Consider the following 24,995-nt stretch of genomic DNA (forward strand, 5'->3'; position numbering starts at 1 on the left):
GGTATCCCCATACCAGAAGTATCTCGCTGACAATCTTTGGACTGAGGTTAGAAGGAGTGGTGACATTAACTGGTAGAAGATGAAAATTAGGAGTTCTAGTTGTTGGTGTGTGCCAAGATGGTAATACCTCGAAATGTCAACATACAGGGAGGGAAACCAATAAGGAATATGCCCCAGAACAAGAAGGGCTACACTACAATAACCCTATTCCTTCTTGAATAATTGTGGCAAACCTGCAGCTGCCTTGAGAACTAGCTGGATGACCCTTAAAAGAGAACAATTGAAGCAAGAAAAGACTTAAGCCTGAAATAAAGACACATAGAAATGAATCTCCTGAAGCAGGCGGGCGGAATGAGGGATGAATCTGAAACTTTTTCGTTTTGCTGTTTGGGGACTTTTCTGTACTTATTTCCCTGTTGTATACACTCAATTCATGTCAAAAGAAGAGACGTGTATAAAGGGGGTGACTTGAGATTGAGTAGGGTGGCAATCTATTAGTTTTTGAGTTGAATTCCAATCAAAGTATTTACAAACTCAATACATTGATTTTGAAAAAGAAATCTCTTTTCAGCTATAAATACGAATTTAAAGTAAATCTTTATTTTTGTAGCGTGTCAGGTCTGGTAGAGATGGCAGTGGACGTGGTCGTCGAGAGGGAAGTGCCAGCAGTGGTATGTACCAAAAACAAAATGAAGCTACCGAGAAACATTTCAACTTATGCTCAGTAATTTTGTATCAGTAATGTTTGATAGAGAAGTTACTTACTTTCAGTAATGATATTTCTGTTGGATATGTAAGGTTCCTGCAAATTCACAACCTTATTCCTTCTAGGCTTCAGACTGGTCCAGAAACCATTTCTCCACCAATGCAAGGTGGTGCCATGTGCCTCCACCCGCTACCCTTCCTAAGTACATGATATCACTGGGGTAGTTTAAAGGCCAACAAAAATGTTGACATCCATTTCTGATATTTATCCAGTGCCCCATCAACCAGTCAACGAGTGTGGAGAGAAATAGAGAGAGACACTAAAGCAACAAACGCAGCACATAACATGTTTGTTTACTTTGTGAATCTATGATGGCATTAGCTCATCGAGGAGGGAGGACAGTCAGACAGGGATTCAGCATTGGGCTTAGGTTTCTGTCCTTCTTAATCTGTGGGAAGCTTAAGTATCCACCAGTAATATTGTACAAATGTAAGTAGCCTTTTCTTCTGATGGATACATCTTTCCACAAATTCCTCACCTTAAATGAGCACCAAAGGAATACCTCTCTGAGGGGTAGACCTGAGTAGTGCCAGTTAACCCAGGAAAATATGCAACACAGGATGGGCAAAGCACTGCCTGGCTGAGACGTGAGGCAGTAATGCCCATGATGCTGCCTGGCTGGGTCTGGCAACCGGCACGCCTCTGGAAAGGGCCACAGAAGCAGCCATGGCTTGGTGGAATGATAGCAAATATAGAAGTGCACCAGCACAAGTCCAATAAAGAGTCCAATTTGTAAAATCAACCGCCAAGGGTTTATTGTTTCTTCTTCATCTAAATATATAACAAGATTCAGCTAACGTGTTTCATTCCAAAAGAATTTAAAACTTCATCAGGGCTTAATAGTGTAGAATACTAATGTATCAAGATATATATCAAATGAGTATATATAGTTCCATACAATGTCAAACGGTCTGTTGAGAAACCAGTATAAGCTGTATTATCAATCTCCACAGTCACACAGTCATAATAAATGATAATAAATGATAATAAACAGTCGCCACAGGAACCATGATAAGTATCCATGTGCTTCTTCAATATAGTCCCAGTAAGTCTTGTTGGAATGAGCATGATTACACTTGTGGAAGGGGTCTTTATTGGCCTGTGCATAGCCAATCATGATACAAAGGATGACCCAACATGCAACTGTGCTTTTGGTCAATTCCTTGCCCTTTTTAGCTCCAGCAAAACACACATAAATCTGGCCATCGCCTACATACTGTTGAGTGCGGTCTGTGTAGTACAACACTACACCCCTGAGATCCAGCCTAGTCAGACATTCCTAGTACATGGTTGGATGTGGAGGAGGAGGAAGGATGAAACAGTAATAGTTTGTGTCAAATGGAATGCATAAACCACTTGGATAAAGAGGATGGGAAGGTTTAAAGAACCAGCTTATCCAAGTCTGAGAAGGGTGGGCAAATTGACAGGGCCTGGAGTTCTCCGATCCTGCATGCAGAAGTAATAACCAGCAATAAAACTATTTTCAGAGTAAGGAATCCAATCATGTGCATCAGCTTCAGTGAAGATGCGATCAAGAAAGTCAAAATGAGGACCTGATCTCACTGGGAAACACAGACCTTTCAAGAAAATGCACTTTTAGTGGCAATTTAAACAGGTTGAACAGGTGGACTCATAAAAGCATGCTGGGTTGTCAGACCAAGCTAAGCAAAGGATACAAATCCTAAGACATCAGAAAGGTAGAACTTTTAACAGGTTGTGGCCTTCTCGCTGCAGCTAGCAGCAGAATTTCTGGTTACCAACATGACATTGCACATCAGAATGACAAGATGATTTAATTAGGATCACTTTATCTTCATGTGTGGAACTTCAGCACCCAGGCTATTGGGGAAGAGGTGCTGACCATACGGCTGCCAAAGCAAAATCAGTTTGCACAGGAGAGGACAGGTCAGCCGAATACTGAGAGCAAACAGATAGTCATATCAGATCCTCTTCACCCCGTCAGAGGCGATAAAGATCAGCTGTGTTTGATCCTCCCACACTTTCTACAGCAAAACTGGTGGAAAACACTTACAGTAGGTCCTGAGACCAGTTGAACCTGAAGGCATCCCAAGGGAGTCAGTCAGATGGTGGTGTATGGCACACCACTAAGGATACTTCCTTTATTGAGCTGTGACGAAGATATCCATAAATGCAATTCACAATCTGCAGAAGATTGCCTCTGTCTCCTCCGAGAGCACCACCCACTTACGCTTCTCAGTGAGATGTGATTGAGAGCATTAGCTCTCACATTAAAAGTGCCAGGTGAGCTGCTTCTGGAATGAGTCCTCATTATTTCACCCATGTCTGCAGGCGAATCGCTTACCAATATAGGGTCCATGACCTTACTCCCTGTATGTTGATGGACTGGATGGTGGTGGAGTTGTACAACACTGCTTCATGAGGTGGAGTGGAAGAGAGCCTTGAGGACAAAATGGACCACCCACATCTTGGGAACTTTTATGTTCAGGTGCTACTCGACCTCAAACCAAAGGCCCCATGTCAACATGTAGCCCAGATGAACACAACCAACGAGGCAGCATCCATAACCACAGTATCTTTAACTAGTACAGTGGCCAAAAGAGCGACCCCACAGAAGGTTGGACGTTCAAACAACCTGTGAAGATCCTGATGCCCCGACTGGAAGATCTGCACCTGAGATTAGAGGCCAGCTTGTCTTGCTGGATGAACAAGCGCAGAAGGCTGGGATTCAGCATTGGTCCTAGGTTTCTGTCCTTCTTAATGAGCAGAATGTAAGAGCAATACAGTCCTATGCCATTCGCGTTCAGAAGCAACCCTTATGATCCTTTTTTCAAAATAACAATGAAATCTGCCTCCAAGACCTAGGTGTGAGTGGGCAAGCACGCTCAAAGAAGGGGGTGGTCAAGCAGGAAGGAAACGGCATAGCCACAGCGGATCTGCTGGATGACAGAGCGGTCTGTTGAGATCAGTTCCCAATTGTTAACAAATGGAAGACCCTTCCTCACCAGAAGATGATGATGTGAGGGAAAGGTATCAGAGGGGTTGTGAGGTGGCAAAACCGCAGAGGATGTTGGGCACTGGCTTTGAAGCTGGTGATGCAGGCTAGATCCACCCCAGTCTCAAAAGGATTGGTACACCTACAGAACCATGTGGATAGGCTCAGACGGATGCTGTTGCTTCTGATAGTGCTGATGGAATTTCCAGGCACAGAGCTCTGGCTGCACCCCACTTTCCTTGAAGAGTTCCAAAGAAAAATGTACTTTCTCTTCAAATAGCCATTCTCCATAATGGGCATATCCATAAGCTTAGCCTGGAACATCTGCCAAAAAGTCAGTAGAGCAAATCAAGCATGTTACTGCAGTATGAAGGCTGAGCCCATAGACCCGGCAATGGTGTCTGTAGAATCAAAGTTACATTTCAGGACCTATTTTGACTCATCCAGGCCATCTCTCAGTAGGCCAAAGAATGGTATTTTCATATGTTCTGGCAGGCTGACGATTGTTTTACCAATCTCCATTAAGGCGTGCAGATTGCAGTAAAAAAAGGTAGATGCCTTTAGCTGTGCGTAGTACCAAGCTACTGGTGGCAGGAAAAAACTTTGTGAACAAAAGTGTAAGACATCTTGAACTCTGCCCAGAGGATTTGTAGAAAAGGAATGTGGATTGTGAGGACAGGGCTTGAACAACCAGACTCTCCAGTGACGGGCGGAAGGAAAAAGGGCCCGTTTATTTGAGGCTGGCCTACGGCAATAGGTCTTATCCCTGTTCTAAAAAGGGTCTTCTCCCTTGCAGAAATCATATGGTCTAGGGGAGCCTTATTGAACGAAAGCAAGAGCTACTCATAAATTTTCGAGGATTAGCCACGAGCTTCTCCTTTGTCCCACGAATGATACTTTCCCCTATTGCTGGCTGTTTACCCGCTACTCTTCTCACCTTCTACTTTAAGAGCCATTGTAAAATATCATTTTTGTGCAGCTCTCTGTTACTTTACATCTATGTTTACACTATACAAGTCTCAGACATAGAGACTCTTCTTCCTTCATCTCAGGGTCAGTGAAAGGGTGGTTGCCCACCCTTCATAAATCAGGAGAATGAACTGCTCTCTCTTTTAGGGCTTTTGGCCTTCATCTCTGTTACTTCTCTTATTCTCTAAGCACAGAGGGCAGAACCAGCTCGTTGGTGGATCCTTTGCAATCCATCTAATTTTCCATGCATTATATTCCCCAGTTTTGCTCTCTCTCTCTCGTTGTAAGCCTTCACTGTGTGTCTTAGCCATCTTACCTCTTGTTTGCGCCCTAGGGGTTTGTACTCACTTTTGTTATCGCTGCAAGGCATGCCCCCCCCCCTCTCCTTCCTCGGGCTTCGTTATTGTGGCTCTCTCCACTCTTTCACAAAAAAAAACCCATTCAGAGGATTATTTGGCGAAAACTCAACTCGTTGACCTTGTGAGGGGGAGAGCTGGAAAAACCATGTCCGTATGCCTAGCTCTGTACTCATGCCATGGATAAAGCGAAAATTGCCTCAGGTTTCCAGCCGCAAGCGCTACACTTACTGCTGAATGTCCATTCGGAAGTAAAGTCAACATTGGTGATCCAGACACCCACAGGGGACTACCCTTAGCATTAACCCAGAAATTGAATGAGCATCATGCTGTAATAACCGTGGGTCCATTTACCCTCATGCCTGACTTCTAATGGTGAATTAGAGGAGTAAATCTGTTTACCACCGCCTAGCCTTCTGAGCCCTTTATCCACTTCTTCATCATCTCCTTGTCCAAGCCACGGATGAAAAGCTTGCCACGCATTTAGGAGATGCTCAAGTGGTCTGTAAAATCTTAACGTGGTGAAAAATGATTTATACAAAAAAAAAAGTTACCAAATCCAGAATTAAGAAAGCTACGACTCTGGTCCAGACAGCACTCTCCTCGGCAGCTCCGCCGGTTGTTGCCCGCCCGCAGTCCTTCACCAGCAGAGTTCGAGCCTTGCGCCCGCCTCTGTTTCAGGTTATTTTGTGGATTGAGTTGTGTTTTTCTGTGCATCTCTGTTATTTAGCGCTCTTAGAGCTCCAGCCACTATAATCTTTTTCCCCTTGACCAGCAGAGTTCGAGCCTCACGCCCGCCTCTGCTTCAGGTTATTGTGGATTATTGAGTTGTGTTTTTGTGCATTACTGTTGATTTAGTGCTCTTAGCGTTCCTGCCACTGTAGTCTTTTTTCTGCTGTGTCCTGCTCATTACTCCGTTGTCTCGCCGCTGCTCTTATTCTGTTACCGCCTCGCCCCCTGACCCTGCCCCACTCCCACCTCCACCTCTACTCCCACCCCCCCTCCCCTACATAATGGCGACCTAAGGCGAGCCTGTTTGCGCCCGAACCGTGACCAGCGACAGGAACCCTGGTTCTCCTGGTCTCCACCACTACGACTCAGCCACCTTCCACGCTCACAACCCCAGTGGCCATACTGATTACGTAAGATTTGCACCCAACATGATCCATGGGCAGTTCTCGTGCGGACACTGACGAAGATCTTTCACCGTTGACGAGACACCCGCAACCGCCGTAGAGACGCCGACTGAACAACCCACTGAAACCCTGACTTGCATCCTTCTCAACATTCGCTCTCTTCACCGGCACGCCGTAGAGATCTGGGACCTGATCGACACCCTCTCGCTCGACGTCGCATTCTTCATGGAAACTTGGACCAACGCCACCTCCGGCCCGACATCGCCACAGCAATCCCTGATGGCTACAAGATCCAGAGAAAGGAGGACGACTCGCCATCGCACACAAGACTCCACTCCGACTCTCCACATCCAGCTCGAGCGACCCCCACTCCAACACGGAACACCTCCACTTCCAGATTCAAACCAACCCAGGGACCACACTACGCGGCACCCTCATCTACAGACTGCCAGGATCCCACGCCCAACCCGCAACCACCATCGCTGAGCTCTCCGCACCCCACACCATCAACTCCACGTACTACATTAGAGCGGCAGACCCTGATGCAGAGGTTTGGCCCGGGACTAGGGTTCAATTCCCCGCCTCGGCGGGTCTTGGGCTCAAAAATTCCACGGACGTGATAATTCTCGCCTCGGTGCCTATTCCAATCATGGAGTCCCACTCTGCAACTCTGGGCAATAGCTTGCTTAATCTCCACAACGGCCCCCACAACGCAAAGGATGCCTGGCCTCCACCTTGGGGGTGCCCAGGAGTAGACACCTCACAGGGAAAGCCAGGATGGGTTCCACAGCGGTATTCGTACAAGCGCCTTGAGACCCTTGCGGGTGAGGAGTGCGCTATACAAGTATCAATTTACATTTACATCCTGCTTCGGGTCCTGAACTTCCACCTCGAAAACAGCCAGGAGCCCAACTACTCCACACTCCTCGAGAACCTCGCCATCCTAGGACTGAAACAGTTTGTCAGTACTCCCTCCCACAGGGCGGGCCACACCCTCGACCCCATCTTTGCGGGCGGATCAAACATCTGCTTCAGCCACACCACCCAGCCCCTCTGGACATTACACCACTACGTCCATTTCACTTTAAACACCACCACCGCACCCAAGACCGCCCCACGCCCGCCGCGACAGAACTGGAGTAAGGTACCCGAGGAGCACCTGAACTCCGCCCTCCTCCAAGACCCCGACCGACACCAACTCCGCAGCCAGGAAATTCCACCGCTGGGTCTCCTGCTGCGCCGACAAGCTGGCACCACTCGGCCGCTCCGCCAATCAACGCCAATGAGGGCCACCTAGTTCACAACTGAACCCCAAGAAGCCAGACGCTCCTACAGACACTTGGAGAAAACCAGGAGGCACCAGAAGAACAAGGAGGCATGGAACAACCACACGAGTGCCTTGAAGGACCACCACCAGCGTATAAGGGACACCAAAAGGACCTTCATCAGAGACAAAGTCAAGACCAACGCATTGAAAATCAAGGAACTGTTCAACGTCATTCAGCAGTTCGCAAAACCAATCCGCGAATCCACTGACATCACACCCTCCCAGGAACTCTGCGACAAACTCAGCTCCTACTTCCACCTGAAGATCAAGGCCCTATAGGACAACTTCAGCAAGCCAGCAGAAAACAGCACCACACCACCCACCACCGCCGAGAAGCCAACCATCACGTTCTGGGCCCCCGCATCCGTCGAGCACATCTCCTCAACCATGAATAAGACGCACTCAGGAGCCCTAACGGACCCCTGCCCCCCTCACATCTTCCACAGGGCCGCCTCTATCATCGCATCCGAACTAGGACGTACAATCAACTCCTCCCTCATATCCGGCATCTGCCCAGACGACTGGAAACGCGCAGAGGTGAAACCCCTCCTCAAGAAACCAACAGCCGACCCAACTGACCTTAAGAATTACGGGCCCATCTCTCGCCTCCCCTTCGCAGCCAAAGGCACCGAAAGACTCGTGAACGCCCTGCTGACTGCCTTCATCGAAGAAAACTGCTTCCTAGACGCTTCCCATTCTGGCTTCAGCACCAACCACAGCACCAATACCACCCTCCTCTCAGCCACCGACAACATCCGCATGCTGCTAGACCAGGGACACACCGCAGCCCTCATCCTCCTAGACCTCTCCGCAGCCTTCGACACCGTCTCACATCGAACACTAGCCGCTAGACTCCACAACGCAGGAATACTGGGATCTGCCCTCGACTGGATCCAATCCTTCCTCTCCGGCAGAACCCAGAGGATCAGACTCCCCCCCCCCCCTTTCCTCTCAGACTCCACTGACATCGTCTGTGGAGTACCCCAAGGGTCTTCACTAAGCCAGACGCTCTTCAACATCTACATGACCCATATCGCCGCCATCGTCCGAGAGCACCGGCTTAGCATCGTATCCTACGCCGACGACACCCAACTCATCCTCTCCCTCACCAAGAACCCAGAAATCACCAGACTCAGCTTCTAGGAAGGAATGAGAAACGTAGCAGCCTGGATGAAGGACAGGTGCCGAAAGCTCAACTCCGAGAAGACCGAGGTCCTCATCCTCGGACCCTGCACCTCGGCCTGGGACAACAACTGGTGGCCCTCGGGAGCCCACCCACCCTGACAGACCACGCTCGGAACCTCTGCATAATCCTCTCCATTAACCGCCAGATGAACACTGTCTCCTCCACGAAGTTTCAACTGCCTCCGCATCCTCCGTAAGACCTTCAAATGGACCCCCCCGACTGCAGAAAGACCGTCACCCACTCACTCATTACCAGCAGACTTGACTACGGCAACGCCCTCTACGCCGTAATCAACAACACTCTTCTACGCAAGCTCCAAACCGTCCAGAACACCGCAGCCAGGCTCCTCCTAGGGACACCGCACCACGAACATATGACCCAACACCTACGAAGCCTCCACTGGCTCCACTGGGTCACCTTCAAACTCACCCACGCCTACAAACCCCTCACCAACATCGGACCCAGATACCTCAACGACCGAGTATGTTTCCACTTACCCAAAATGAACCTCCGCTCCGCTTACCTTGTGCCCTGGCAGAGGTTCCCCGCATCGGCAGAAGCAGATCCGGCGGGAGAACTTTCTCCTACATCGCAGCCAAAATCTGGAATGAGCTCCCGGTCAACATCAGACGCTCCCCAACCCTCCACACGTTCAGCAAGGACCTCAAGACCTTGCTCTTCGACTGACCCGGAGCTGTCCCCCCCCCCCCCACTCCCCACGCCTGAGACCCTCACGGGGGGTAGCGCACTTTATAAACCACTGATTGATTGATTGATTGATTGATTGATTGATTGAAAGTTTATAAAGTTACCGACTCCAGAGTTTAAAAAGTTACCGACTCCAGAGTTTATTAAGTTACCTTCTCCAGAATTTAAAACGTTACCGGCTCCAGAGTTTAAAGTTACCAACTCCAGACTTTATAAAGTTACCGACTCCAGAGTTTAAAAAGTTACCAACTCCAGAGTTTAAAAAGTTACAGACTCCAGAGTTTTAAAACTTACCGACTCCAGTGTTTAAAAAGTTACCGACTTCAAAGTTTATAAAGTTACCAACTCCAGAGTTTAAAAAGTTACCGACTCCAGAATTAAAAAAGTTACTGACTCCAGAGTTAAAAAAGTTACCGACTCCAGAGTTTAATAATTTACAGACTCCAGAGCTGGGTGGTAACCCGTTTGCAAAAGGAAGAGAAAAAGGTTTAGACTAGAACAAATTATCGCCCCTAAGGACAGATGAATAGAGTATTTTTCCTTGGTTGTCCCAAACATTGAATTTGTTGTTTCTTGAGAATATTCTGACCGTAAAGTTTATTCTTTGAAAATGCTGTAATCAAACCAATCTGAATTTTTTTGAACTGTTTTTACTTTTCTTTGACTTCTTTTATGTTATTTTGGGGAGAACTCGTGACCTTTTTATAAATATTTCTATTTATTTTATCTGCTTACACCTGTAAAAATATACTCCCTGCTGAAAGTAAAAATAAAACTGCACCACGATATCCCAAACTAGAACATATTGACAAAACTAATTTGTCTTCGTCTGTTGGTTCCAGTCCACCGTAAACACACCATGCATGAGAAATACTAGAGTGAAAGGCTCGGCTCCGCATTTAGGTACAGGGCATTTCACGGACCAGGCTTTTAAGTTGAAAATACAATTTATAAACGTTTACAGCAAGGTACATTTCTCACTATTTTGAGAAAAAGATACAGATTCTGACCGTCTCCGCTTTAGGATTGCCACTGCCCTTTGCAGCCTCTTAGCTGTTATTATATACAAATATTTTCAAACTCGTTTTAACTTTTATCTGGCATGTCAGTGAACTTCAGATGTTGTCAAAGCGACTTCTGTGCGTGGTTTTCTCCAGAGGTTTAGATGTTTCCGCAGATCCCTGTGCTCCTTATTTGCTTTATTGTATTTTATTTGTAGAGTTTTATATAGTGCTAACTTGACCCAAGTGCTTTACATAGATTGGAACATAATAGTTGCACAAGTTACATATCTGTAGATACAAATAAATAGGAAAGAGTTGAATACAAAACAACAACATACAGTTGGCCAGAGATGGATTAGAAATAAAAAAATTGTAATGAAGTGGTTAAAAGAGAAAAACACAGATACACGTAACGGTTTACAAAAAGAGTAGTGGGGGATGGGGAATTGTGCCTGTAGCTGGATTAAGTCAGGCCCCGCAGATCGGCCACCAACAGGGTAACACCAGGGGCCACTCACGCCAACCGGGCCAGAACAAAGGTAGTCCCTTTCAAGTCATGTGGCAAACCCTTAATCTGGTCGGGGTCGCGGTATTGCAGGACCAATGTCTGGTTTTGCTCTCCGAGCTGAAGTAAGCTGGCCGTGGAGAGGGCCTGTAGATGGGTACAAAATGGCTGCCTCACACATACCATCCTTACCGGTAAGATGCAGGAGGGTTCCTGCTTAAGATTTTCACCACGGTCCAAATCCCATAGACCTCTATCATTAAATGGTGGAGTGCAGATCCTGTAGCTCCCAGCCACTTATCATGGGAGAAAGCCAACTTCTGGGTGTTGGATTGCAGGAGGGGCAGACACGGGGATGAGAGGGTGGTAGACATGAACTCGTTGCTTTCTCCTGTTTCTTTGGGATTCGCTCTGGGATACAAGGGCAGCAGGATCTCAGTGTTTTTTCCCTGCTTTGTCTGGGATAAACATCTCGGGCACCAAGGCAACTGCTACGGGAAGCGTAGTGAGAGGCCGTCATAGCGGGATGCAGAGTAACAGTGGCAGTGCCCGGAAGGTAGGTGACACCGTGGATTTTCACCGGAAGGGCGATCCCAAGTCTGCGTCCTCTCAGCTGCTTTTTGAGCTTCTCAACTGTGCTTTCGAACATCTTTCTAGGTTTCCACTGGCGACAGTCTTTCTTGATTTTGTTTGCTGCTGTAGTAGGCTTCATCTTTGTCGGCGATAGAATCGGAGCAGCTCTGGAGGTTCGTGAGATCATAGCCTTCATCCCCAGGGGTGGTGGTGGCTTGATGGGGGCTTTTCTGAGGGATTTTTTGCGATAAGGCGATACCTTGCCTGGGAGCTCCAGGCCGGAGCTCCATACCTGTCAGCCATCTTGAATGCCTTTTTAGCATAAATGGTTATTTAGTCGGTATGCAATCAGACATCTCTAATTTATGGAAGTTTCATCTCACTACTCAATACACTCTTTAAACCTTAGAAAAAAGTTTTCTTAAATGTTACTGTTTGTGTGCCAATCTAGTTTTAGAATCCCTCACACAATCTTCTGCATTGTATCATATTCATGGTAAAGTGGCTAATTAAAGGGCGTCTTCTACCAACAGGGGGCGATTTCCATCCGAAACAGAGGGCATAATAAGCTTTTGACAATTTGAAAATATCCACATGAAAGTATAATTTTGTGAGAGGGATAAACTAAACATCTGCCGAGGGGGTATTGATCAAGTTCATGGCTACACACTGATTTAAATTGTGAGATTTGAGGTGTGTGTTAATGATGTGTAACCTGCAAATACTGTCTTTTGCAGCTTATATCTTAAGCTATTAAGTGATATGATAAGAATATAAAATATAATAACTTGAAAGGGCAGCTAAGCCTATTATTCTAAATTGACTTTTTCTATAAAAATTCACATGCATTGAAGTCTGCTTCTGTTATCAGTAGTGTTAGCTGGAGGAGGCCAGGGGCCAGCGCACATGTGGGTGCCTGTACTAGTCGTTTGCTGATTTCAGCGGCACCTGAACATCGGTGTGTACCAACAGTGACAGACACAGTACTATCATTCTGTTAAAATTGAATAAAATTAATGACAATACATTTAAGAAGCAGGCCAACAAGGTTATGTACAATTCGACCATTTATATTTTCAGTAAAACTTCAGTTTTTACCCTTGTTGCACTTCTTTCAACATTTGTTCCACATATTTTTTCGCAGTTAGTGAGAACATGTAAATTGGCTTTGTCTGGGTTTTTATTTATTTAAGCCCCAACAAGAATAAAACAACAAGCATTGGAATAGCCAATAGGTCTCGCCTTTGGTTATGCAGCACAATATCCTTCGTGCAACAGCATCAAACACTTGTAAGGTTCCAAAGGCGAGACCTATTGGCTATGCCAATGCTTGTTCTCAAAGGATGTGCAAGGTGAGGTAGAGCGAGCGGTAAACGAGAGGGCTTTGATTGGCCACCAGTGAGCTCAGTACTGCTATGGGCCCCTGGCCATTGGTCTTCACTCGGTCGCAGAGAATATTGGCAGCTGCTAGACAGACTAGGCATCTCTAAAATAAAACAAAAAAGGAACACTAGGAGGCTCCATAATAAAAGTATATTTCGCCCCGACTGGACCTGTGCACAAAAACAAGAATTGGCTGAAAAGTGCCTGGTCCTTAAAGATTCAGAAGTGATCAATGTGGTTGCATAATGTTACCCTGTTGATGTGTAACATGCATCAGTGTAAGAAGATGGGTGGGAGCGCCATAGCACATGCAAGACCGGCATGACCAAGGGAGTGGTCAAAGAACAGCAGCGCGCAAAATACCCCTGGATGAAGCCAAGCCACAGGAAGACTGCTGAGTTGACTGATTTTGATGCAAACGATTTTCACAATGAAAATGTGTTCTTTCAGAAATCATTTTCACTTGTTCTCTTCCCCGTGATCAAAATGTATCATGTACAAGTTGAGTCTTGGGTTGTGGCCAAAATACACAATTTTCCTATTCTTCCAGAGAAATTCAAAGTAGGAGAGCTGGTTGCAGCCTCTAACCTCATGCTCTGGCTGGCATACAACACCAGCAGAAGGTTTAGACCCATTAGCACCAAACATCCGGACTCAGCTCTAACTGTCCACAAATTCCTACATTGCGCTTATCACCCATCAACAAAGCACCTTCCTTCCTTCCTTCCTTCCTCCCTCCCTCCCTTCCTTCCTCCCTCCCTCCCTCCCTCCCTCCCTCCCTTCCTTCCTCCCTCCCTCCCTCCCTCCCTCCCTTCCTTCCTTCCTTCCTTCCTTCCTTCCTTACTTCCTTCCTTCCTTCCTTCCCTTCCTTCCCTCCCTTCCCACCTTCCCTCCCTTCCCTCCCTTCCTTCCTTCCTTCCTTCCTTCCCTCCGTCCCTCCCTCCCTCCCTTCCCCCTCCTTCCTTCATTCCTTCCTTCCTTCTCCTCGTCAATGAACCGGAACAACGAATGGCAGGCACTGGCACTCCTTGTATGGGTTTGAGTGACGAGGACAAGGATGAGAGGGAGGTGACGCCCAACAACACTGACCCAAAAGCCCCACTACAGGTTGTTGCGTGAAGATGATGCCAACTGTAGCCCAGCGAGCGAAGTGACCCGAAGCAGCGAAGGTGTGACCTGTGAGCTCTCTAACAAGCAAGCTTGATTATAAATAGAAATTCACATGTTCCCATGTACGCCTTGTATGATCTGCCCGTGAGCATTAAACGCAAGCATGTTTGTGAGCTTGCAGCTCCTCGCACCAAGACCCTGAAGCACACATTTGCTGTGAATGTCAACTGAGGACAGCCAGCCAGGCTCAACGGATGCTACTCATGTCCTGCCCTTTGATGCCCATTGCCACCCCCTGAAATGCCTCAAATATAGGGCTGATTAAGGGTGGGGCAATAGGTCAACCTGTGATGTCATCAGTGTCTGAGAAAGCATGTCACTTTCCTTACCCCTGACATTTTGGTGAATCAGACCTCGATGACATTTGCCCATCTTATATTTAGCTACATTGAAATTGGATTATTCAATCTTGCCCTTGCTTTTAAAAAAAGAGAAGGGGTTTCGTGTGAAAATAATTGGTCTCTCAAACTCGCTGAACTTTTTTTATTTTTTACACCCTGGAGCAGGTGTTGTGTAAAAACACCGCACCGCTTATAAGCGCTGACTTGTGTGGTACAAATGTGAAATGAAAAACACTTGTAAAGAAATGAGAACTTTTTGAAACTGCTGAGAAGGACCCCAGAAGGCGAGCGAGTGAGGCCTCATTTACAATACATGCTTGTAGTAAATGTCTCGCCACATGAAAATAATTGGCCCCGACACCGGCACTTGTTGCAAATACAGTTCGGGCTCTGTTTGCATTCCCAAGCCGGCGCGCGGAATGCTTTGTAGAATGGCCAGAATGTAATTATAAATACGTGCACACGAGCAGCGGGGCCCTGTGAATGAGTGTTACAAACTATTGACACAAAGAGTGAAATACGCACCTGCGCGTGTGTATCCTGTCCGTTTATGTCAACAGGGCAGGACTGAAGTCACGCTGCTCTGTACGTTCCCAAATGAGCAGCATAAGTAGAGTATTCATTCGAGGCCTAGTTGTGCCATGTGTGCCCTGGTTGCTTGGTGAATTCCCGTTAATGCTGGGCCATGTGTTCAGCTCTTCCTGGATTGGAAGCCTGCCTTTCTGACCTGAAGCCCGACCCGTCCAAGCCCTTCTGTGTTATTATTTTGGTGTGTTTGGCCACCAAAGGATTTGTCTTCACAAATTGTGCACACTGCATTCCGATACTAGAAAAGGCCCCTGTCAAATCTAGTTTATTTAGGTCTTTAACAATATAGGAACACGCCCATGCCGAAGTGAGCTTTAACATCCTTCCTGCCTCGGTCCCTGCTACAGACAGCTGTAGCTGTAAATAGACAGAGCACCCGTCGTTTCCAATACAAAACATAGGCTAAGATCGGGCTTTGGGACGGCCCCTTGCTCATGATTGGATGGCTTTGTTGTCTGTCTTAGTTGCTCATGATTGGATGGCTTTGATGCCTGTCTCAGTTGCTCATGATTGGATGACGTTGTTGTCTGTCTCAGTTGCTCATGATTGGATGGCTTTGTTGTCTGTCTCAGTTGCTCATGATTGGATGGCTTTGTTGTCTGTCTCAGTTGCGGTTCATGATTCGATGCTTTGCTCTGTATCCTTGTGATTGTAGGAGCATTTCCGTCTGGTGTTCTGATTGCCGGAGTGACTCGAAAATGATCACTCTCAGTTTACTGAGTAAATGGTCAAATTGTCTCTGGAGTGACTCTTAATCAGTCGGCTATGGCGCCAACCTACCATGCTGGAATATATATTCCTTTTCTGGCAGTTCTAACCAGAGCATTCTGTTCCTGTCAGCTGGGTCTGACTGTTGTGCAGCCCAAGCTACTGGTGGTGTTTTCCTCTCTCTGTAGAAATTGGAGTTGTACCTTTTTTATCAGGTTTGGTCTTCATTACCTAACATAGCCAATGCTGTCACTCTCTGGGATAGTTATCTCCATAGATGAAAACGCTGATCGCACAATGCCAATCTGGGCCTTGATAAGAATGTAAACAGATGTGTGCAAAGCTTTCTATCACATTTTTAAGGGCCACCGACGGTGCTTCATGAGATGGTGAGCCTCTATGTTGGCATCTGTGCTCATTTGCTCAATTCAGTGTTGGGCTTTGTAGCAGAATGTCTCTGCTTTATTTTTAGGTCGAGCCTAGTGGCAGCGCGCATGCGAAGCTCGCTCTGCGAGACTGCTGTAGTAGAGTATGGGAGAGAAGCTGCGCCCTCTCTCCTCCCATATTTTCCATTGGCTTGTGCTATTGTCCTTTGTCTTCCTTTAGAAGATGATTCTCCTCCATAGCTAGGGCTTTAGCATACATTTCCAGACGTCTCTCCCACACACACGGGCTGATTTTTATCGGGGAAGTACTCTTCAATCCTTATGAAACCCTTCCCTCCTTCTACTCAGAGGGTAGCAGACATTTTGGTAGTGAATCCAATTGTCTGGATCAAGCTTGGATCCCTGTCCTGCAGGGTCTTATTGTCTAATGCAGCCTGTTGGTGCTTCATGTCCGGAAGTAGATGAGAGCCCTCCAGTGGTGTCCGGGGAGCAGGGGCTTCATCACTAAGGAAGTCTCTCTACCAAAGTGCATTAGAATATCCTCTGGTAGATGGGCTCTTCCATAATTCTGAAGGGTCTCCCATTCAACCCTCTGTAGGTTCAGGCTACCAGGTGACGGATGCCTCCGCCCTGTGCTGTTGTGCTCATCTAGGGCACACAGCATTGCAAGGCCTCTGGTCTGTGTCTGATCAGCGCCTACACATAAGTGTTCTCAAGCTACTGGCTGTCTGTTTTGCCCTGCAGGGCTTTTATCTCTTCTATCTCATGGTGCAACATCCATATACTGTCAAACCATCACTACTGACTATTATATAAACAAACAGAGCTGTGTGGGGTAATGGACCCTATGTTGTAAGGTGATTCACCTGTGGACATGGACACAGCGACAGGAGTCTTCCCAGTAGAGGTTCATCTTGCGGGCTCCCTCAGTGTGAGAGTGGTTACCCTTAGTCATGTCTCGGTTGAGGACCATGAGTGGTAGCTACAACCCTAGGAGACGGGAATGATTTTTCAGCATTGGTATTTTCCTTTGTAGATCTCTTCCCGAAGGCCCAAAACAGGAAATGTCCTCAATATTGTACGATACGCCTCCCTTCAGATACAGAGTCAGCTGGTCTCATGGACTGCTGTAAGCATTCCCACTGATCCTGCTTCTCTACAAAGGTCCTGTCGGAAGTGCAGGTGGTTTTGGGGCAGTTGACTCTGATCGCTTCAGACTATGCAGGGAGAACCTGGGCCACTGATCTGTGGGCATTCAGCTCCTCTTCCCCTCCCACATACGCCCTACCTGCTCTCATACCAAAATGGTCAGGCCATCCAACCCAATTGCCAGATAATGTGGGCGCAGATGTGGAGAATGTGGCATCTGCTATAATCTTTATGTTTTAATAATAAGGTTGCAGACATCATTTTGGCAGTAAGGTAACCTGTCACCAGATCCATCTACTTGGGCCACTGGAACACATTTGCGAAATAGAAGGAATTCATCCTTTTACATCTCGTCCGTTAGAAATGTTGATGTTTGCTTTGTGCCTTGCACAGCAGGGTCTGTCTGTGGATACCCGACCACTGTTTTTACATTAGTGTCTTCCTGTCCAACTGCTCCTGCCTAATTTGCTACTAGTGACATGTTTTCTGAAAAGTTTGCTTCACTTCTTTGCTCCCACTTTGCTTATTGTTGCTCAGTAGGATTGTAACCTTGTTTTGACATCCTTGGTATTATCTCCATTCTGGCTGATGCGCAATGTCCTGTTCCACTTCTTACCCCCAAAACAGTTCTGTTGGTGGTTATTAGTTCTGCTCACTGAGTCTGAGAACTTCAGGCCCTTTCAGTTTGTCCGCACTTCACATTTTTTTACCCATCACAGTTTTCTACCCGAATAAGTTGGTCTTTGACACTTTTCCATCTATCTTAACAAAGGAAGTTTCTACATTTCATATGCTTACCTTTCCATTTTTCTTTCATCCTCCGCATTCAACCAAGGAGTTAGAATGTCTGCCGTCACTGGATCCAAAGTTAACACTGGTGAACTGCATCCACTAAATGCTACAGGACAGGGTGGTGTTCTTCTCTGGGGCTAAAATAAAAGTTGGTACCCAAAAGTACTCTTTCAAATTGGGTCATCCTCTGTATAGTAATCTGCTATGGCCTGGACAAGAAATATCCTCCCGTAGGGAATATATGCTCATTCCACCAGGGCCATGGCTGCTTCCAGGGAAGTCTTGATTGCATTCATCTGCCAGGCAACTATGTGGCCGTGGATGCTTATCAGTATTCTTAGGCTCACCGTGACAGGTGCTTTACTTGAGCTACTTTGCTTGAGTTCTTAGTTTCTCAGCACTACTTCGTCCCACCTCCGAGGGAGATACTGCTTTGGGACTGGTTTGACTCACTTTAAAACATATACAGCAACTCAAGAGAGCAAGGAAGCATAGTAGGTGATGGACTGCAGTACAAGTACCCAATGGAACCCCTTAGCATTCAACATGATATGGAACGTATCAGAAAGTGAGGTAATAATTTAGGAAGGATAAGTCACAACACACTTCTGAGCCAACGGTATCGGTGGCACAAAATCAGACAGTTCCCCAGAGAAATGCATATTACATTCAAGCACTACCAAACATATTTCAAGTCAAGAAACCTACACTATAAAACTCCCAAAACAATTTAGAGAAATCTAGAAATATTTATTAAGCAAAAAGACACCAAATTGATCAAAATCAGATAAGGGGAACCAGAGATTAGAATTGTTAGTGTTTTGTGGCAAAATACACCAGCACAAATACTAGACGCCAATTGGAAGTTGGAGTTTGTGGTTAATTGGGACTTAAACATGAATCTAGGTCAACCATGATCGATCGGACATCATGTAAGGCAAGTGGATCACACATGTCAAACTTACTAGCTAAGCCTCATTTTTAGATTACAAATCCTCCAGCAACAAAGTGCAAAATGCTGAAGCTAGTCAGGGTTCCTCAAAGTCAGATACATCATCAGGCTCCGGCTAAACCCTTCAGCTTCTGCAGCAAAATTTCAGAGCGTGTCAAAGCTAGGCTCTATAGTTGCTGATACTATTTGGGAACACTGGAGTAGGTTTGGCACCTTGCCACGATCAATGGTTTTACCTTCACATTTAGTCACTTTTTTAGTTTTTGAAATTCAACAGCATGGCAAGGCTGGACATTGCAACAAGGCAGAGTTCCACACGGTCAGGTGCTGTTGCTCCAAGGTCCAATTGAAGTCTTTCTCTTCATGGTCAAAAGCTGAGATTGAAATTAGCTTGGATTTCTTGTCCCCCAAGAGTACATCTCCACGAATTATTTATTTTTATTTTAAAGGTTTTATATAGCGCTGGCTAGACCCGGAGGTATCAGAACGCTTTACATGAGCATCAGATCATAGTTACAGGTTTCATCGTTACAAAGGTTACACAGTTATTAGAGCATGGCAACATAGTTACTTGTATGGTCGAGATAAACAATAAGCAAAATACGTAAGGGGAAAAGCAGGCAGGGGGAAAGATTCAGGGGAGGGGGAAGGAGCTGGGGAAGTAGACAGGTAATGAAGGCGGGAAAGAGGAGGGGAGGATGAAGGACAACGCATGGGAAGAGGAGGGGAAGGGGCGACGGGGAACTCAAACTGGTAGACGAGTCAAAGCAACGTCCAAAGTCCAGTAAGCTGTGAACCCAGGGGAAGTGGTATCACTTCCCTATCTCAGTTGCAGGAGGCTCCCTTTACGCAGTGGACTCTCTCAGAGGGGTCTCTGAGACTCCAAGGCCTACATTCTGGATCCTTCCCCTAAAAGGGGAGAGGGAGTGCTTCGGCAAGGGGTGCCATACCATACCTCAGCTGTGAGTGGCTCCCTTGGCGCAGTGGACTCTCTCAGCGAGTTCACTGAGACTCCAGAGTATAAATATTGGATCTTTCCCCAACAAGGGGAGAAGGAGTGCTTAGTCAAAGGGCACGAAGGACAGGGGGCTAGGCAGACTAGCAAGCAAGATGAGAGATTCATGGGAGAGGTGATAGGAGCGAGGGAGGTAGACAAAGAGAGAAAGAGTACTAAATGGGAACAAATTTAATTAATGAGTTATTCTATAGCGCTGGCTAGACCCGAGGGAATCAGAGCGCCTTACATGAGGAACAATAATGTTGCAATTTACATCAGTTAAAAGTTACATAAGTATCAAGAAAAGCATTTAAAGAACATAGGGGACAAGGTGAATGGAGCAAGGAAGGATAAGGGGATAGGGTAAAGGGGTAGGAGGAAGGTAGGACGTAGATACAAGGGGAAAATCTGCCCACGGTCTGGCTGGGTAGGTGACGGCAGGTGGGGGTAGGGGGGAGCCCACAACCCATCTCCTCTTTAGCTATATGGTAGCTCCACCGGGCGTCAGCCAAATCGCTAGGTCTCCACAGTCTGGGGTAAGTTCCGCAGGTTCCAAGTCCTGATGTGTAGGCAGGTTAGGGGATAGGTTCAAGGTCTGGTCAATGTCTAATTGTTGTCCCCGGGAAGTAAAACAACGTGTAGGGGGCCATTATAGAAGCCATCTTGGGGTCAGGCAGGGGACTGTACTGTACACTGGTAGCCATCCTAAGGTCAGGCATTTGGCAGTTAAAGTCAATATCCAGGACAAGGGCCGCAAGAGAATAACAAATCCAGCGTGCACACACCATCACACGCAGACATGCACAAGCACACACAAATGTGAGCAAACACTCTCATATGCGCAGTAACACACACACACACAAGCACATAGACAGAAAACATCCAAGAACACAAGCACACATAAAATCCCATGCTCTAATACAAGAAAAACACCCAAATACATGCACACACACACACACATCGTCATATGCACAGACATGCACAAGCACACATAAATGCTCTCACACTCTCATACACTCAGACACGCACACACATACAGAAACTATCAAAAACACAAGCACTCATACAATCACATGCTCCAAACCAAAAATACCCAAGGAGGTACACACAAAATACATGCACACACACACCATCACACGCACAGACATGCACAAGCACACACAAATGTGCGCACACATTCTCATACGTGAACACAGGGCGCATACAATTATGCATACAGAAACATCCACACACATAAGCACACATCCAATCCCATGTGCTAATACAAAGACACTCAAATACATGCACACACTATCATACGCCTTGACATAAGCACACATACAGAAACATCTGCTCGCACAAACACAGGAACACATAGAATCACATTCTCTAATACAAAAACACCCAAATACATGTTCACACCATCACACGCACAGACATGCACAAGCACACAGAAATGTGAACATAGTCTTTCATACATGCACAGGCGCACACACACACACACACACACGTGCGTCCACACACATCCCCTCATACACGCACAGACACACACACAAAAGCACTCCCATGACACATTTCTTCAGGACTGCTGCAGCATTGATGGCAAACAATGGCAGGTTTGGACAGACTAATGAAAGAAGGCTAGTTGTACACGCAGGAAACTATCGCGGCCAACAAGATACCTCAAAACAATTACCAAGGGCTACATTTCTCCAGCTGCTGGGAAAGTTCTTCCTGTTCACTCCTATATCTCTCAGATCCTCAGTGCTGAATTTTAGACACCAAGTATGTCTCCAGCCAGGGCTGCTGCAGGGTGCAGTCCACAGTAGTCAACCAGGCCTTCTTGGAGCCAGGAGTCCATCTACTTCTTGAATCCTTGTACCAGTAAACAGGAGGCAGTTGGTAAGCAGTTCAAGCCCCTGGGTTCCTCCCAGAAACCGGGGTCCTTGGATCTTTTTTTTCTTCCAATTTCAGGCAGAGAATCTTTTTTTCAAGATTTTTTCTTCCCAGGGAGGGTGATGAAGCATCAGTCCTATCTTCGCATCCTGTGCACTAGCCAGTGATTAGGGAATTTCCTAACCCAATCCTGGTTACTTTCTGACAGAATTACCGCCTCCTTCAGCACTTCCTTTTCTCAGTTTACTTTAAAACTTTCCAGAACCCCTCAACCAAGATGGCCTTTGCCTTCTCGCAGCTGCTGGAGGCCAGTCCGTCAATATGGCCGCTGCCCTATGAAGAGTAGTTGTCTTCACCTGTGTCAGGGACAGAACTGATTTTCCTTCCTGCTGAGGACACAGACACAAAGCCTAGGGGGTGGCTCTGTAAATTAATGGTTGCAGTTCCCGATAGCCCCATTTGCCAATCTCAAAGGAAAAGCTGTACATTTATTTATTTTGTAGTTTTATATAGTGTCAGATCACTAGCAGGTATTTAAGCTTGTTACATAAAGCAACAGTCTGAATACAAGAACATTTCTATGAATAGTAGGGGGGATGCAGGGGGGGCAGGTAGACAAAAATGGGGTGGGAAAAGGGGCTAGGGGGAGCAAGGCTGATAATCCATAACTTCAGAACCAAAAAGATCAATACTCTTGAACAAATGTTCTAGATTCTAGTGTCAGAGGGAACTGGCATGATTGAGGTGTCATCGGTTGAACCCATTCAGTATTTAATATGCTTATTCAGGGTTTTCGAAGTAGGTTTTGAAGACGTGAGTATGAAGCCCTTTTCTAAAGGATAGGATGTCAGGCACTAGTCTTGGGTGCAGAGGTAGAGTGCTCATGGCACGTAGAGCCCACGCTGAGAATGATTGTTTCAGTACTAAAGAATTTCTAGATTTTGGTGTTCCCAGCCAGAGAAAGCTTTTGCTTCTGGATTCTCTTACGTCACCTGAAATATGCTGTAAATCTGCTATATAGGTGAGTTTGTGGTGACGAAGGGTGTTGTATTTGAGGCAACATGTTTTAAACATTATCTTGGTCTCTAGAGAGAACCAATGGAGATGTCTTAGGTTTTAGAAATGTGATTTTAGATATGTGGTTGAATCTTTTTTTCTTAATGATTAGTTGTGGCGTGATCTGTAAACTGTTTTTAACTAGGATACTGTGAAAACTGGAAGACCAGCCAGGATTGCATTACCAAATTGATTCTGGATATAACCAAAATATGACCAGCGATTCTCATTAGTTTAGAGGAAATTAAGCACTTTATTTTCTTTAATTGGTAGAGAAGGAAATTTTCCGAGCGTGCCAATTTGTTAACACAAGGAGTCATAGTTAAGGAACAGTCAATAATGAATTCTAAGGCTGTTCTTCATGTTGTTAACTGTTCCTGTGACCCTCCCAGATGACTAATCCGTGCTAAGTGGCCACAGGTTTCAACACTCTTACCTTCCTGGGACCGAAGGTCATGCCTCCCTTTTCCAGGAGGAGGAATGCTTAGTTAGTCCCTGGAGCAGGACTGTGAAACAAACCAACTTTATTACAGCAGCTCTAAAGTTACTTTTGCACTATAAGTTATCAAAAATCTACTTTCACCATTGATTAGGCCACTCTACCATTTCCCAAGCCTAAAGTGTAGCTTTATCTACAAGGTAAAAAACATGTCTTGCAAATACTCGCTGCAGGGGCATACTTTTCCCAGTTTTTATCGTACCCCCACATTTATAAGTTTAGCACCTATGCCTCACAAAGTCAGAAGCAAAAGCCACACCATTGGTGGAGGGAATGCAGAACAAATCGAAACATTCACCCTCAGTCAAGTGATCTGGGTTAAATCCATCATTCTTTTGCTCACCATGCCACCCCAGTTTAGACCTGGCCATATGCAAATCCGTCTTACCCTGTGCCTCATGGGAACAGTCCAGCCCGAACTGCCAAGCCAGGTCCTCCGTGGACTGGAAACAAGCATCCTAGGACCAGTTTCGTGGTTTCACCAGCCAGGATAGCTTGCATCCAGTGGCACAGTGAGCCCGGGACCCACGTCTGGGCATACCCGGTGCACTTTGACCGAGGATGCAAAAGACACACAGTTGATGGATGGATTGCAGAACAAATCAAAACATTCACCCCCAGTCAAGAGATCTGGGTTAAATCCTTCATTCTTTTGCTCAATATGCCACCCCTGTTTAGACCTGCCCATGTGCAAATCAGTCTTGACCCTGTGCCTCATGGGAACAGTCCAGCCCGAACTGCCAAGCCAGGTCCTCCCTGGACCAGAAACAAGCATCCTAGGACCGGTTTCGGCAAGGATAGCTTGAATCCAGTGGCACAATGAGCCTGGTACCCACGTCCGTGCATACCCGGCGCATTTAGGTTGGACCTGGCTTGGCAGTTCGGTCTGGACTGTTCCCATTGGGTACAGGGTCAAGACTGATTTTCTTATGGCTGGGTTCACACTGGAATGGCATGGTGATCAAAACCTCGATGGATTTAGGCCCAGATCTCTGTACTGGGGTGAATGTATGACATTGTTCTGCATTCTGTCATTCAATTGTTCTTTCTGAATTCATCAGAAAGCATCCCACCAGAAAGAGACACTGCAATACTTGGTATTCCACAAGAAGGATTCATTTGGGGTTGATGGCATGGCAAACTCACCAAATAAGATCAGTTAATGTACACGTCTCTGTCTAGTCCTGTAATCACAAACAAAATCAAGATTCAGTAGAGTTTTGCATATTCAGTTGGATATATATTAGGGAAGAACTAAACTAGTGCATACCAATACATGGTATTGTTATCATTGCCTAATTAGGATGATGCGCAACGAAAATTGACCCTCTGACACATTTTGCTATGAGGAGTTCCCGATCAACTGATTAATCCATTTCTGGACCCGAGCATATTGAAGATTTCCTTTATTTGATTTATTTTCCACCTCAGTTGACATTTTCTGCTACAGGATTTTTGCTAATTCAGCAGAGCGGTAAGAAGAGACTACATCACATAATTAACAAAGGGAGAGTGGGAGTGCTCTGGGTAATACGTCATGCCAACGCTGCTGCATCGGGTGATAGAGCCTGTAAAAACAACATACAGGCCCTATG

At 46.3% G+C, this 24,995-nt stretch overlaps 1 protein-coding gene across 2 annotated transcripts in view; it reads left to right on the top strand.

The window, feature by feature from the left end:
* Window positions 1-24,995, top strand: part of IFT88 (intraflagellar transport 88) — a 473,307-nt gene that overhangs the window by 368,455 nt on the left and 79,857 nt on the right. For both annotated transcript variants that reach the window (XM_078657075.1, XM_078657076.1), the window contains exon 24: window positions 611-671. In XM_078657075.1, coding sequence (XP_078513201.1) covers window positions 611-671 — 61 coding nt within the window. The remainder of the gene's footprint in view (window positions 1-610; window positions 672-24,995) is intronic.

Source organism: Lissotriton helveticus, chromosome 8 (assembly GCF_964261635.1).
Source record: "Lissotriton helveticus chromosome 8, aLisHel1.1, whole genome shotgun sequence".
Lineage (NCBI taxonomy): Eukaryota > Metazoa > Chordata > Amphibia > Caudata > Salamandridae > Lissotriton > Lissotriton helveticus.